At 42.7% G+C, this 14,477-nt stretch overlaps 1 protein-coding gene across 1 annotated transcript in view; it reads left to right on the top strand.

The window, feature by feature from the left end:
* MTG1 (mitochondrial ribosome associated GTPase 1) overlaps nucleotides 1-14,477 on the top strand; it is a 39,175-nt gene that overhangs the window by 16,823 nt on the left and 7,875 nt on the right. The window contains exons 6-9 of the mRNA XM_063433964.1: nucleotides 5,973-6,063; nucleotides 6,158-6,219; nucleotides 6,323-6,419; nucleotides 12,995-13,076. Coding sequence (XP_063290034.1) covers nucleotides 5,973-6,063; nucleotides 6,158-6,219; nucleotides 6,323-6,419; nucleotides 12,995-13,076 — 332 coding nt within the window. The remainder of the gene's footprint in view (nucleotides 1-5,972; nucleotides 6,064-6,157; nucleotides 6,220-6,322; nucleotides 6,420-12,994; nucleotides 13,077-14,477) is intronic.

Genomic DNA, 14,477 nt, shown 5'->3' with positions numbered 1-14,477 from the left:
CAGGCCCCCTCCTAAGCAGTACTGGTATCGCTGGGTTCATCCCTCCCACCTCACCCCTTTTATTATTACTACAAGGCTAGGCCCTCTTTTATTACGTCGGGCTAGGCCCTCTTTTATATACGTCGGTTCTGGCACACCACAACCAACTGTTATATTCTTATGTACTTATCATACCTTACGGCTTATGTCCCCGACTACAAATATATATATATTTTATTTTTTTTTCTCATTTTTACAATTTTACTGACTGACATTTTTGCATTGTTTTTTTTTAAAATATGTTTTGAATCGCGTATAGGGCAGTAACATGGTGTTAGATATAAATTGTATAAACATTTTTGCTATACTGAATGTTCTACATATTTACGATATTTTTTATTTTGTTTATTATTTTTTACATTGTTTTGTTTCAACTTGATATACACAGGGACTTGTAATTGGATGTCCTGGATACGATGCCCTTCTCCTGTATTTTCCTGATTTATAGTGCACTTGAATAAAAGTCCACCAGTGTATTTACAGCCCTTTTATTTGCATGCAATTATTTTCAATAGAGGAGGCCTTTTGGCTCCAGTTGTTTGCTCATTTTTTAATTCTTAACATTTGCTGGCTGTTTGGTTGGTCCTGCCAGCATTGTGGTAGACCCACATTTAGCTAATGTACAGTGGTATCCCACTTCAAAAGTTCAAATTCAATATCCCAAGTGGAAGTCCTGGATTGAACTTATGGGAGTTGGACTCTTCATATCCTCGATTTCCGGCAAACAGTATGGTTTGTTTTCCTGGCACTGCAGGAGCCTCTAGTGCCCCTCTACCTCCCACCCCCCATCCCAAGTTGCTGATGGGGTTAAAACCCTTTCAGTGACCAACCGGAGTCCAGCGCAGATATCCCTCTGCACTCGTTTAGGCTCCGGCCCGGGGAGACCTACTGCGCATGCGCGGCCATCGGCAGGGGAGACCTAATGTGCATGCTCGGCAATGGCAGCGCACGTGCATTAGACCTCCCCATAGGAAAGCATTGAAGCGTCGTTTCTATGAACACTGAAGTCTCCTCTATTGACTGTCTAGTAGTATGCCTTTAATTGCAAAGGTGTGGAATACCCACAATGCATTTTCCTTACCTTTTCTTATTACTCTTTCCTGTATCTTGAGCACAGTTAAGCTCTTCATATATTAGACCATTTTGAAAATGGATCCACGTAATATCCTCCCATTCTTCTTGATCCTCCAATCTCTCTTTGCCCTAGAGTTTGCTGAGTATGTAGGACCCTCTGATTGGTGTCTTTAAAATTTTTATCTAGCGTGGTTTTAGGTTGTCCTCCTTGGCCCTTGACACCAGCTGTAAACAAGACGACTCAAGTTGAGCATACTGATGTTGCTATGACAACTTTTGGTTTCATATCAGTGAATATAAATGATGTCATAAACGGTTTTGTGTTGCAAGCATGCAGAATGTGCAGTCTATCAACAGTCACTCAATCAATCTGCAATGAATGGTATCAATGTAGCATTGATTGAGAGAGTCCTAAATTGATCCTCTGTAATGGTTTCATATCAAACAAGAGGTTTTTATACTACAGTAGCAGTGAGCAGTCTTTTACATGCATCTAAATGAATACTGTTCTCACATTTATACTGGGATTAGACTGTACATTTAAATAAACGTGCCAGATTATGATGAGACCCTACAATGGTGTCACTCAAGAAATTCTCCACCAGACATACATTAACATTAGAAAGGGAATGCAAGGAAGCAGCACCTTCAAAAGTGTTCTCAACGCAAATAAAGGTGAAACGATATGTAAAAGATCAGGACAAATAAAATGGAATATAGTGTAGTATTTTTGATGCTGGTGATTATAAATAAAAGAAAGGAAATGCACTTACAATCTTCTGGAGCTTGAAATCAGCTCTAGATATATTCGCTTCGACTGTACAATTTGCTGATCTTGGTCTTGATTTTATGTGGAAAGGTATCCTTAGGCCGGTCAGCAGCGTGTGGTGGTCAACATTCGTAGAAGTGGTGTCTTTCAATGTGCCGTTTTATCACAGTGAGAGTTCAGTGTATAAAATGAAAATAAAAACAGAAGATAGTGCTCTCTGTATTGCTAAAAATAATAAAATAAAAGGAGGTATACTCACAGATGGAAAAGGAAAGTAAAACTAAAAACTGAAGTATGAATCCTCCAGATAAAAACAGGAATGTCTAAATTCTTTAAAAAAAACTAGTTTTATTTATAATCAAAATAATAAAACCAAAGGTATAGTGTAAAACACCAATAAAACACTTGTGTTTTTTTCAATCGTGTTTCACCTTCACACAGGCTTTTTCAAAGTGTTACAGAGATATGGACCAGTCCTGTTTAAATAGCTTGCAAATTACAAAATAACTGACAGATGATGTCATCAGTCATGTCACCAGTCTTTCAATTAACATAAAACTTTAGTATAATACATTATGCATACGAGAGCTGAGAAAGGGTATAGAGATTCTTAAAATTATTTATTTATAAAATATTTTGCCAGGAAAGATACATTGAGATTTCTCTTGTTTTTAAGTACCGTATATACTCGAGTATAAGCCGAGTTTTTTAGCACATTTTTTGTGCTAAAAAACCCCAACTCGGCTTATACTCGAGTCAATAGTCTGTATTATGGCAATTTGCATTGCCATAATACAGACTGGGGCTGTGGGGGCTGCAGAGAGCGTTACTTACCTGTCCTGCAGCTCCTGTCAGCTCTCTCCTCCTCCGCGCCGTCAGTTCAGCACCTCTGTCAGCTCCCAGTGTAACTCTCGCGAGAGCCGCGGCTCTCGCGAGACTTACACTGGGAGCTGACAGAGGGAGCTGCACGGACGGCGCGGAGGAGGAGAGAGCTGACAGGAGCTGCAGGACAGGTAAGTTACAGCTCTGCCAGCTCCCCTCGTCCCCCCCACTGAACTGCCAATGCCACTGGACCACCAGGGAAGGAGAGCCCCCCTCCCTGCCATATATCAAGCAGGGAGGGGGGACGAAAAAAAATAATTAGTAATAATAAAAAAATTATAATAATTAAATAATAAATAATACAATAATAATAATAATTAAATTAAATAAATAAAAATAATAAATAATAATAAAAAAAATTTAAATTATAAAAAAAATAAAAAATTGCCCACCCCCCACCAAGGCTCTGCAACACACACACACACACACACACTGCACTCATACGCTGCACTCATACACACACGCTGCACTCATACACACACGCTGCACTCATACACACACGCTGCACTCATACACACACGCTGCACTCATACACACACGCTGCACTCATACACACACGCTGCACTCATACACTCACGCTGCACTCATACACACACTGCATTCATTATACACACACTGTAAATAAATATTCAATTAATATATTTTTTTTAGGATCTAATTTTATTTAGAAATTTACCAGTAGCTGCTGCATTTCTCACCCTAGTCTTATACTCGAGTCAATAAGTTTTCCCAGTTTTTTGGGGTAAAATTAGGGGCCTCGGCTTATATTCGGGTCGGCTTATACTCGAGTATATACGGTATGTCCTGGGTCCACAAAATATTGCATTGATACAATAGGGTACAATAAAATACAAAAACAATATTAATACACAATATATACAAAATGTAACACAGAACAGGTAGGAAATATATAATTAACCCTAACATGTGCATTCTGTTTTGAGATATGTAGAGCGGGATCTCTTAAAGTATTTTTGGCCTGGGGAAGATTTCAAAGTGTGCGGGAGGTCGTTCCATAATAGTGGTGCTCTGTATGAAAAGGAGGATCGGGCTGCTTTCCTTTTGTATTGAGTTAGACTAAATAAATAGTGTGTGTGTGTGTGTATATATATATATTATTCTTTATTCTGGAGGGGTCTGGAACCATATTGTTCGCTTTGCCTGACTGTTATGGTTACAATATTAAGCAAGTAATCTAGCTCCTAATTACTTTCCTTAACAACAAATGTAACACAATTCAGTTACTTTGTAATGTGCAGTGCAGATGATGTTTGTAAGCAATAATTGTTTCTGTTTCCTACCAATTAGTAATAAGTCTCTCTTCCACATGTAGGGAAAGTTTTTATTGGAATTAAAGGGATGCTCCAGGCACCAAAGTAACTTCATCTAAATTAATTTTTTATGGTTACAGGAGGACCCCGGAGGCACTCTTACCTCAGTTGCCTCCTCTAGCGATGTCCACTCCCAGCATGTTCTCAACCAGCCAATTACTCCCCATTCAGTAAACTGGCTTGGAATTAAATGTACCTCTCTCAAGCCAGTTTAGTGAATGGGGAGTACTGATTAGCTGAGAGCGTCAGCTAACCATTGACAGCCAATCTAAGAATTCAGAAGCCGGATGTCGCTGGGGAGGTGTGGACATTGTCGCTGGAGGCAACTTTGGGGTTAATCTTTCGTAGATGGCTTAAAACCCTTGATTTAGGAGTATCTCCAGGGGCCTCATGGTACCATAACTTCAGATGGAATTGTTTTTGTGACTGAAGTGTCCTTTTCCGTATTTTTTGTCTTTGCTTAACCCCTTAAGGACACATGACATGTGTGACGTGTCATGATTCCCTTTTATTCCAGAAGTTTGGTCCTTAAGGGGTTAAAGGACCACTACAGTGCCAGGAAAACAAACTCGTTTTCCTGGCACTATAGTGCCCTGCGGGTGACCCCACCTTCAGGGTCCCACTCCCGCCGGGCGGAAGGGGGTTAAACGCTCACCTTTCTCCAGCGCCGGGGACTCTCCTCCTCCTTCCGACGTCATCGGCTGAATGCGCATGCGTGGCAAGAGCCACGCGTGCATTCAGCCAGTCCATAGGAAAGCATTCTCAATGCTTTCCTATGGACGCTGACGTCTTCTCACTGTGAAAATCACAGTGAGAAGTGTGGAAGCGCCTCTAGCAGCTGTCAATGAGACGGCCACTAGAGCAGGGCTGTCCAAACTGCGGCCCCCCAGATGTTGCTGAACTACAACTCCCATGATTCTTTCAATTAAAAAGATAGCCAGGGAATCATGGGAGTTGTAGTTCAGCAACATCTGGGGGGCCGCAGGTGGGACAGCCCTGCACTAGAGGCTGGATTAACCCATATGTAAACATAGCAGTTTCTCTGAAACTGCTATGTTTACAGCAGGCAGGGTTAATCCTAGATGGACCTGGCACCCAGACCACTTCATTAAGCTGAAGTGGTCTGGGTGCCTATAGTGGTCCTTTAACCCCTTAAGGACACATGACATGTGTGACATGTCATGATTCCCTTTTATTCCAGAAGTTTGGTCCTTAAGGGGTTAAGCTAGATAGTAGACACTCTCTGGTTAATTACAGCAGCGTGGGTAGTGTATCTCTTTGCTCTGAGATTTGGTCTGCTAGCTAGCTGCAGCCTGAATTAGGGACATATTGACTAAATTACATTTCCATTAAAATCTATCTTTTACTTAAAGCGGCACTGTCACTTTCAAATGTGAGTTTACTTACCTGAACCTGTCCCTTGCAGGCACCGCCATCTTGGTCCGGCGTGGTTCTCCTCTGCGCTGATGTCACAACTGTATACATGTGCAAGAGTACATCACTGAGGTCTATAGGGGGTCCCTGTAGCCATCACTGATGACGGCTGTAGGGATTGACACTTTAATTCCGTCTTATTTTAAAGAAAGTTAGGCGGAGGAGAAATACAGAGACAAAGTGGGGGGGTCAGGAGGATGACAGCGCCGCTTTAAGTAATCTAAAATTTAGGTTTACCTTCCTGGAACCCTAATTATTTTTTTAACCAAGGAGTCAAAGGCTTAGAACATTTTATTTGTTGTTCCTCTAGATATGTCTAAGTATTAAACAAAGGTGTATTTTTAATGTTTATTTGAGAAAGGGCTCCTTATCTTTTTCTCTCTTTTTTGGGGAGTATTGGTAATTTACCTATTTTACTTGTTTATGTTATGCTTCTTTTTCAGATTCCCGAGTGCTCTATTTTGGTAGTTGGGGTTCCCAATGTGGGGAAATCTTCATTAATAAATTCACTGCGAAGGCTGCACCTAAAAAAAGGTATGCATCGCTTTTTCTTCCTTGTTTCTCAGTTTTGTTGTCGTTTACATTAGAAAGCCAAAATTCTATAATTTCTGTGTTGTGCATTTTCCAGGAAAAGCTTCCAGGGTTGGTGCAGAACCAGGTATCACCAGGGCAGTACTTTCCAGAATACAGGTTGGTGTTCACTTATGAATATGTTGCCATGGAAACCTGTTTATGCCAGAAATTTCCATGTCTTGTTTTAGCACTTTGTGTCTCAAAATCTCTGTCCCCCTAGGTGTCAGAGAATCCTCTTCTGTACCTCCTGGACTCACCTGGTGTTCTATCCCCTCATATTGAGACTGTTGAGGCAGGAATGAAGCTGGCTCTGTGTGGTAACTCCATATTATTTTACAGTTCTTCAGAGTTCAGAATATAAACATTCCATAAAGAGTTTTTTTGTCACGTATCCAAGACTAATCTCTGTTTATATCTTCCCCTCCTTACAGCTTTTTAAGTGTATATAACACACTGTTTTTTTTCTTATTGTAACAGAAAAGGAAAAAAAAAATTAGAAACGACATAGATTGCCCTGCAGACCACATTGGAATAGCATTAATAGCACCACGGGTGCATCTCACTGATAAATTCTCAGATTACTTACACTACTTTGTATAATGCTATATAAGAAAAGACCATATTCTCCCTTAGCTAAAATAAATTCATTATTATGCCCACCTGTATAAACTTGCTCCTTTCAGCCTACCACTATAGAATTCCCAATCCCATTTCCTAAACACCCAATTCCCATACCTAACTTGTAGTTAGAGGAACAATATAGTGTCAGGAACACAAACGGATTCCCGACACTACAGTTGTAAAAACATATTCTAGGGCCCCAGTCCCCGTTGCCTCTGGTTAAAAAGTGTCAGGATCGGGACAGGGATCCAACACGCAGAATACAAACAGGAGCTAGGTACGTATACCGGACCTTAGAATGGCCGGACTAACGTAAGGAGAAAGCAAAGAATGGTCAGAGACAAGCCGAGGTCGAGGGAACGAGAGAACAGGTAAGCGAGAGACGAGCCGAGGTCAAAGGACACGAGAGATAAGCAGGAACGAAAGTACAAGCCGAGTCAGAACCAAAGAGACAATAGTAATAAGAGCACTGAGTGACCAGACAAGCTAGAACCACGACAGGGCAATGAACCATTACACACATCCCTATTTTATACCTAGCTCTTTGATTGATGACTCTGCCCCTGCTGAGACCTGATTCGTTGTTCGGAACTAGATTGACAGGTCGGGACGTGATTGCCGTCATGACGTCGGCTCCTGAGCGCCGCGTCATAAAAGGAAGCGGGGCTATCGCGGCCGGCGTGTAAACGGTTATGAGAGCTGTGAGAATTGGGTGAATCAGTCCCCCTGAGAGGACGGCCGTTAGAAAGTCTAACCTCCTCCGAGGTAGAGACTTCAGGTACCCTGACAGTACCCCCCCTTCTCAGAACAGCCCACAGGGCGGAAGGAACCGGGGCGAGACGGAAAACGAGCATGAAATGCCCTGAGGAGACGAGGAGCATGCACATCTTCCCGGACCACCCAAGACCTTTCCTCAGGACCATAACCTTTCCAGTCAACCAGATATTGCACCCTCCCCCGAGAAACCCGAGAATCGAGAATGGACTTGACTTCATACTCCTCCTGACCCTCAACCTGGACAGAACGAGGGGAGGACACAGCGGAGGAAAATCTGTTACAAACCAAAGGTTTCAATAAGGAAACATGAAAGGAATTCGGGATGCGCAGGGCAGGCGGAAGAGCCAGACGATACGCAACCGGGTTAATACGAGACAGAACCCTGTAAGGACCTATGTAACGAGGAGCAAATTTCATGGAGGGAACCTTCAAGCGGATGTTTCTGGAACTCAGCCATACCCTATCACCCGGGGAAAAAACCGGAGCCACCCGTCTGCGTTTGTCAGCGTGTCGTTTGGACACCGTGGAATTATGAAGAAGAATAAGTCGAGTCTGATCCCACAACTTCCTCAGATTGGCAACATGAACATCAACCGACGGTATCCCTTGGGAAGGGGAAACCGACGGAAGAACGGAAGAATGAAAGCCATAATTCATGAAGAAGGGGCTAGAACGAGTAGAATCGCAAACGAGATTGTTGTGCGCAAACTCCGCCCAAGGAATCAGACCGACCCAATCGTCCTGGTGTTCAGAAACAAAACAACGCAAAAATTGTTCAACCTTTTGGTTGGTGCGTTCGGCAGCTCCGTTGGACTGGGGATGATAGGCAGAAGACAAATTCAATTTGATGCCCAATTGAGAACAGAAGGACCTCCAAAACCGGGAAACAAATTAGGACCCTCTATCAGAAACAATTTCAGAAGGAATACCATGTAAAAGAAAAATCTCCCTCGCGAAAATCTCAGCCAATTCGGGAGAAGAGGGCAATTTAGGCAGGGGTACAAAATGAGCCATTTTAGTAAACCTGTCAATCACCGTGATGATAACAGTATGTTTTTTAGAAACGGGCAAATCGACAATGAAGTCCATAGCCAAACAAGACCATGGTTTCTCGGGAATTTCTAGGGGTAGCAAAAGCCCACATGGAAGCGTATGAGGTTGTTTAGTCCTCATACAGACCTCACATGCCCCGACGAAGTCCTTAACATCCTTATGTAACGAAGGCCACCAGAAATCTTTAGAAATCAGAGAACACGACTTGCGTATGCCAGGGTGTCCGGCAAATTTACTGTTATGAAAACACTGCAACAGTTCCAGTTGGAGTTCAGGAGGAACAAAGTACCGATCCCCAGGAACAAGTCTGGGGGCCAGATGCTGTACTTTCTTGATCTCAGCAAGCAACGGGGAGTGAATCTTGATGCTTGTGTTGGCAACAATATTACACTTGGGAACTACAGAAGAAAAAAACATATCAGACATAGTAGAAGGTTCATGTTGGCGGGACAATGCATCAGCCTTAGAGTTCTTAGAACCAGAATAAGTGAGCATGTAGTTGAAATGAGTAAGGAACAAAGACCAACGAGCCTGCCTGGCGGACAAGCGCTTGGCTTCCCCTATATAGGACAAATTCTTGTGATCCGTCAAAATAGTAACCGGGTGTAAAGTCCCTTCCAACAAATGTCTCCATTCCTTTAAAGCCATAATGACCGCTAATAGTTCCCTGTCACCAATATCATATCTGCTTTCAGGCCCAGACAATTTCTTGGGAAAAAAAAACACATGGGTGCAGCGGTTTATTCAAACCTAGCCTTTGGGACAAGATAGCGCCTATACCCGTCTCTGAGGCGTCTACCTCGAGTAAAAAAGGCAAGGAGGTGTCAGGATGAACCAATATTGGTGCTGAGGCAAACTGTTCCTTGAGTGTACTGAAAGCAACAAGCGCCTCAGAAGACCAGGTCTTGGTATCAGTACCCTGTCTAGTCATATTGGTAATAGGAGCAATAATAGAAGAGTACCCCTTAATGAAGCGCCTATAATAATTGGAGAATCCGATAAACCTCTGAATGGCCTTGAGTCCCTTGGGCAATGGCCAATCCAAAATTGATTGGAGTTTAACCGGGTCCATCCTAAACCCGTCTCCAGAAATAACGTAACCAAGAAAGTTTATCTGAGATTGGTCAAAGCTACACTTCTCCAATTTGCAGTACAAACCATGTTGTAGAAGCTTACGCAATACCCTTCTGACTTGTTTGTGGTGAGTCTCAGGCTCTCTAGAGTGTATTAGTATATCATCCAAATAGACTATAACACATTCATGTTGAAATTCCCTAAGAACCTCATTAATTAGGTCCTGGAATACAGCAGGAGCATTGCAAAGGCCGAAGGGCATTACCGTATACTCATAGTGAACGTAGCGGGTATTGAAAGCCGTTTTCCATTCGTCACCCTGCTGGATTCTCACTAAGTTATAAGCTCCCCTCAGATCTAATTTGGTAAAAATCTTGGAGCCTTTCAGGCGATCAAATAGCTCAGTAATCAAGGGAATAGGATAAGCATTTCTGATCGTTATCTTATTCAAGCCCCGATAATCAATGCAAGGCCGTAGAGTGCCGTCTTTCTTATCTACAAAAAAGAAACCGGCCCCGGCTGGAGAAGAGGATCTCCTAATAAATCCCTTGTCTAGGTTCTCCCGTATGTATTCCTCTAAGACTAAGTTCTCCTTAGTGGATAGAGGATATACAGTACCTCTCGGAGGCATAGTACCAGGCAGGAGTCTAATCTTACAGTCAAAGGACCTGTGTGGGGGTAAAGTATCAGCCCTCTTTTTATCAAAGACTGCCTTTAAATCCAGGTACTGAGATGGTATCCGTAAATATGTGGGCTGGTTAGAGTTACTTGGTGTGTCAACTACGCAAACCGGTGAGATTTTCTGTAAACAACCTCTCTGGCAACCCTGACCCCAGGAGACTATCTCACCTTGTGCTTATGCTTCTTAAGCCAGGGGTACCCCAAGACTATTGGAACTGAAGGAGATGAGATAAGCATGAGAGATATACCCTCCTCGTGTAAAATACCAATGGTTAACTTAACTGGTATAGTCTCACGAAAAATAACAGGGTCTGATAATGGTCTACCATCTATGGCCTCAACGGCCAAGGGTGTATCCCTTAGCTGAGATGGGATAGAGTGGTTCGTGACAAAGGCTTGGTCAATAAAGCTTTCAGCTGCTCCGGAATCTATTAATGCCATAGCATTAAGTACTCCCTTTTCCCAAGCTAAAGAAACAGGTAACAGAAGCCTATGATCCTTGTAATCATATGTAGAGGACAAAATAGAAACACCCAAGGCCTGTCCTCTTGAGAAACTTAGGTGCGAGCGTTTCCCGGACGGTTAGGGCAATTTAGGCGTAGGTGACCTCTTACTCCACAATACATACACAGACCCTCCCTTCTCCTGTATTGTCTTTCACTTTCTGAGAGACGAGTGTTACCTATTTGCATAGGTTCTGGGAGAGCTAGAGTTGTAGATTCAGAATTCTGAAATGCGGGAGCTAGTCTTAAGGAAGGTCTATGAGTTCTATCTCGAGTGTTCTGCCTCTGTCTCATGCGTTCATCTATTCGAGAAATAAATGAAATTAATTCTTCCAAATTTTCAGGAAGATCTCTTGTGGCAACCTCGTCTAAGATCTCATCTGATAATCCGTTCAGAAATACATCCATATAGGCTTGTTCATTCCACTTGACCTCTGCCGCCAAGGATCTGAACTCTAACGCATAATCCACAAGGGTTTGGCTATGCTGTCTAAGACGTAATAGTAGTCTAGCTGCACTGGCCTTTCTTCCTGGAGGGTCAAAAGTTCTCCTAAAAGTAGTGACAAATGCATTATAATTATAGACTACTGGATTATCATTTTCCCACAGAGGGTTAGCCCATCTAAGAGCTTTGTCAATGAGTAACGAGATTATGAATCCAACCTTCGCCCTGTCTGTAGGGTAGGCGCGGGGTTGTAATTCAAAATGAATCCCTATCTGGTTTAGGAAACCTCGACAGGTATCCGGAGAACCGCCATAGCGTAAAGGGGAAGTAACACGGGAAGAGGCTCCCACTGTGGCTACCTCTAGGCCTGTATTAACAAGAGAGATGGGTGGTGTACGCATCTCCTCTGATTGATTACTAGGATGGGATAGTAATGCTTGCAGCGCCAGAGCCATCTGGTCCATTCTATGGTCCATTGCTTCAAATCTCGAGTCAGGAGAACCAATCTGAGCGTTTGTACCTGCAGGATCCATTGGCCCTGTCGTAATGTCAGGATCGGGACAGGGATCCAACACGCAGAATACAAACAGGAGCTAGGTACGTATACCGGACCTTAGAATGGCCGGACTAACATACGGAGAAAGCAAAGAATGGTCAGAGACAAGCCGAGGTCGAGGGAACGAGAGAACAGGTAAGCGAGAGACGAGCCGAGGTCAAAGGACACGAGAGATAAGCAGGAACGAAAGTACAAGCCGAGTCAGAACCAAAGAGACAATAGTAATAAGAGCACTGAGTGACCAGACAAGCTAGAACCACGACCTGGCAATGAACCATTACACACATCCCTATTTTATACCTAGCTCTTTGATTGATGACTCTGCCCCTGCCGAGACCTGATTCGTTGTTCGGAACTAGATTGACAGGTCGGGACGTGATTGCCGTCATGACGTCGGCTCCTGAGCGCCGCGTCATAAAAGGAAGCGGGGCTATCGCGGCCGGCGTGTAAACGGTTATGAGAGCTGTGAGAATTGGGTGAATCAGTCCCCCTGAGAGGACGGCCGTTAGAAAGTCTAACCTCCTCCGAGGTAGAGACTTAAGGTACCCTGACAAAAAGTTAATTCACCCACATTTTTTTGAACATTGTGGTTGTCTTGTCATAGCTAACTCTTCCATGCTCTGCCTCCTTAGCTGAGATAATCAATCTTCATGATCTCAGCCAATCCAATTCTTTCCTACAGCAAAGCATTGGGAGCCTATTGCACATGCGCAACAACTACATTCTGCACCAATCAGACGCTCTTTGTAGAGATGCATTGAATCAATGGGTTTGCCCCATTACTGACAAACCATGCCAGGGTACTCTGAGCATCATAACCACTGGCATATAGCACCAACTTATTCCTCAGCACTTTCCAATATTAAATAGTCAGTTTGGTGGACTGCAAGAGAACAGTGTGTTTTCTGGGAGACAATAGAATGTTTTGTGTTAACTGCTCCACTTGTAGAAATAACCACCATTGTCTATATGGGTGGACCAACCCACCCAATTACCTTATTGAAACATTCTATTATACCTCTCAGTTTCTGTTAATAAACCAAAGCTAGATCTTGTATGGCTTTGTAGTGTTTAACCCCTTTAGGACCAAACTTCTGGAATTAAAGGGAATCATGACATGTCACACATGTCATGTGTCCTTAAGGGGTTAAATACATAATCCATTCTCTCTTCTTTGGTTAGGTACAATCCTTGATCATCTGGTGGGAGAGGACATCATGGCTGATTACCTACTATATACACTGAACCAAAAAGAACAGTACAGGTGAGAGGGAACAGGTGTATTTACCATACGTGTGTGTGTATATAAAAAAACAGATACAATTTGTATCTTGTAATACCTTATTTTATTGGACTAACAGAATTTTTTAATGCCCAGCTTTCGGGAGAACATCCCTTTCTCAAGTCGAAAGACACATAGAATTCAAAGCTGAGTTGTGATACAGGGGTTAAAGCGACCTGAGTGCAGAGAAGACCTGTTTGATAGAAAATAGACACCATTCTTGCAGAGGGTCATAAATATCTTAGTTAGGGGGGAGAAAGAGAAGAAGAAAAAACAAGCGAACAGTGCAGAAGATGGTGTTAGAAGGGGGAAGTATTAATATAAAGAATGCATGAATTCCCATCCAAGAGTTACAGGATATGCACGAAGGCCTATATCCAGCGTACACAGACACATGCACACACTCACACTCACACTCATGTACATATACCTATACACAATTCTGCACTGTTTGCTTGGTTTTTTTTGGGGGGGGGAGGGGAGTTTCTCTTTCTTCCCCCTCACCTTGTGAGGTGTTAAAACATTATGTTCATCAAATAAATAAGGTATTACAAGATACGAATTGTATCTTTTTTTACATCTACATCACTGGAGTAATACAGCTACAATCTCTGCTTGAACTATATGTGTATCTCTCACACACACACTCACATACGTACATTCACTGTCCCACACTTTTATGTCAAACTTTACTTGTCAAGGTGCCATGATAACTCCAGCCAGCAACATCCCTCAAGGAACTCACTGGACTTCCTTAATATAGACTATGGGTTGGCAACCCTCGGCACTCCAGATATTGGGGACTACATCTCTCATTATTCTCTAACAAAGCATCATGGGAGATGTTGTCCATGACATTAAATGTGCTGTAGGTTGCCCTCCCCTGGTATACATACGCTTAATTTATTCATTGCTTGCAAATCATTAGATATAAATCAAGACACTATTCTTTGCCTTAGTTCTCCTTCCATCTCCCATTCTTGCACGGCGTCTCTTACCATTTTTGGAAAAACTATCAACCTACACAAATGATGCTTTCTAGCACTGTGGAAAATGTTACTTAGTAGGTGAGAAGGTACAGGTGGAGGGTTATAGCATTATTTATTTCCTACAAGGTCTCATGTAGGCTACCCTCTTAAAGGGACACTATAGTCATCAAAACAACGTTGAGTTACTGCAGCAGTTTTGGTTTATAGATCATGCCTCTGAAGTCTCACTGCTCCATTCTCTGCCATTTAGAAATTAAATCACTTTAGTTTTTGTCTGTGCAGCACTAGCCACACCTCCCCTGGCTGTGACTGACACAGCCTGCATGAAAACAAAAGGGTTTTGTTTTTTTAATCAGATGTAAATGCTTTAAAGTTTTTTTTATTATCTCCTGCT

Source organism: Pelobates fuscus, chromosome 10 (assembly GCF_036172605.1).
Source record: "Pelobates fuscus isolate aPelFus1 chromosome 10, aPelFus1.pri, whole genome shotgun sequence".
NCBI lineage: Eukaryota > Metazoa > Chordata > Amphibia > Anura > Pelobatidae > Pelobates > Pelobates fuscus.
The sequence above is the reverse complement of the archived record's forward strand: the minus strand, read 5'-3'. Positions and strand labels throughout refer to the sequence as shown.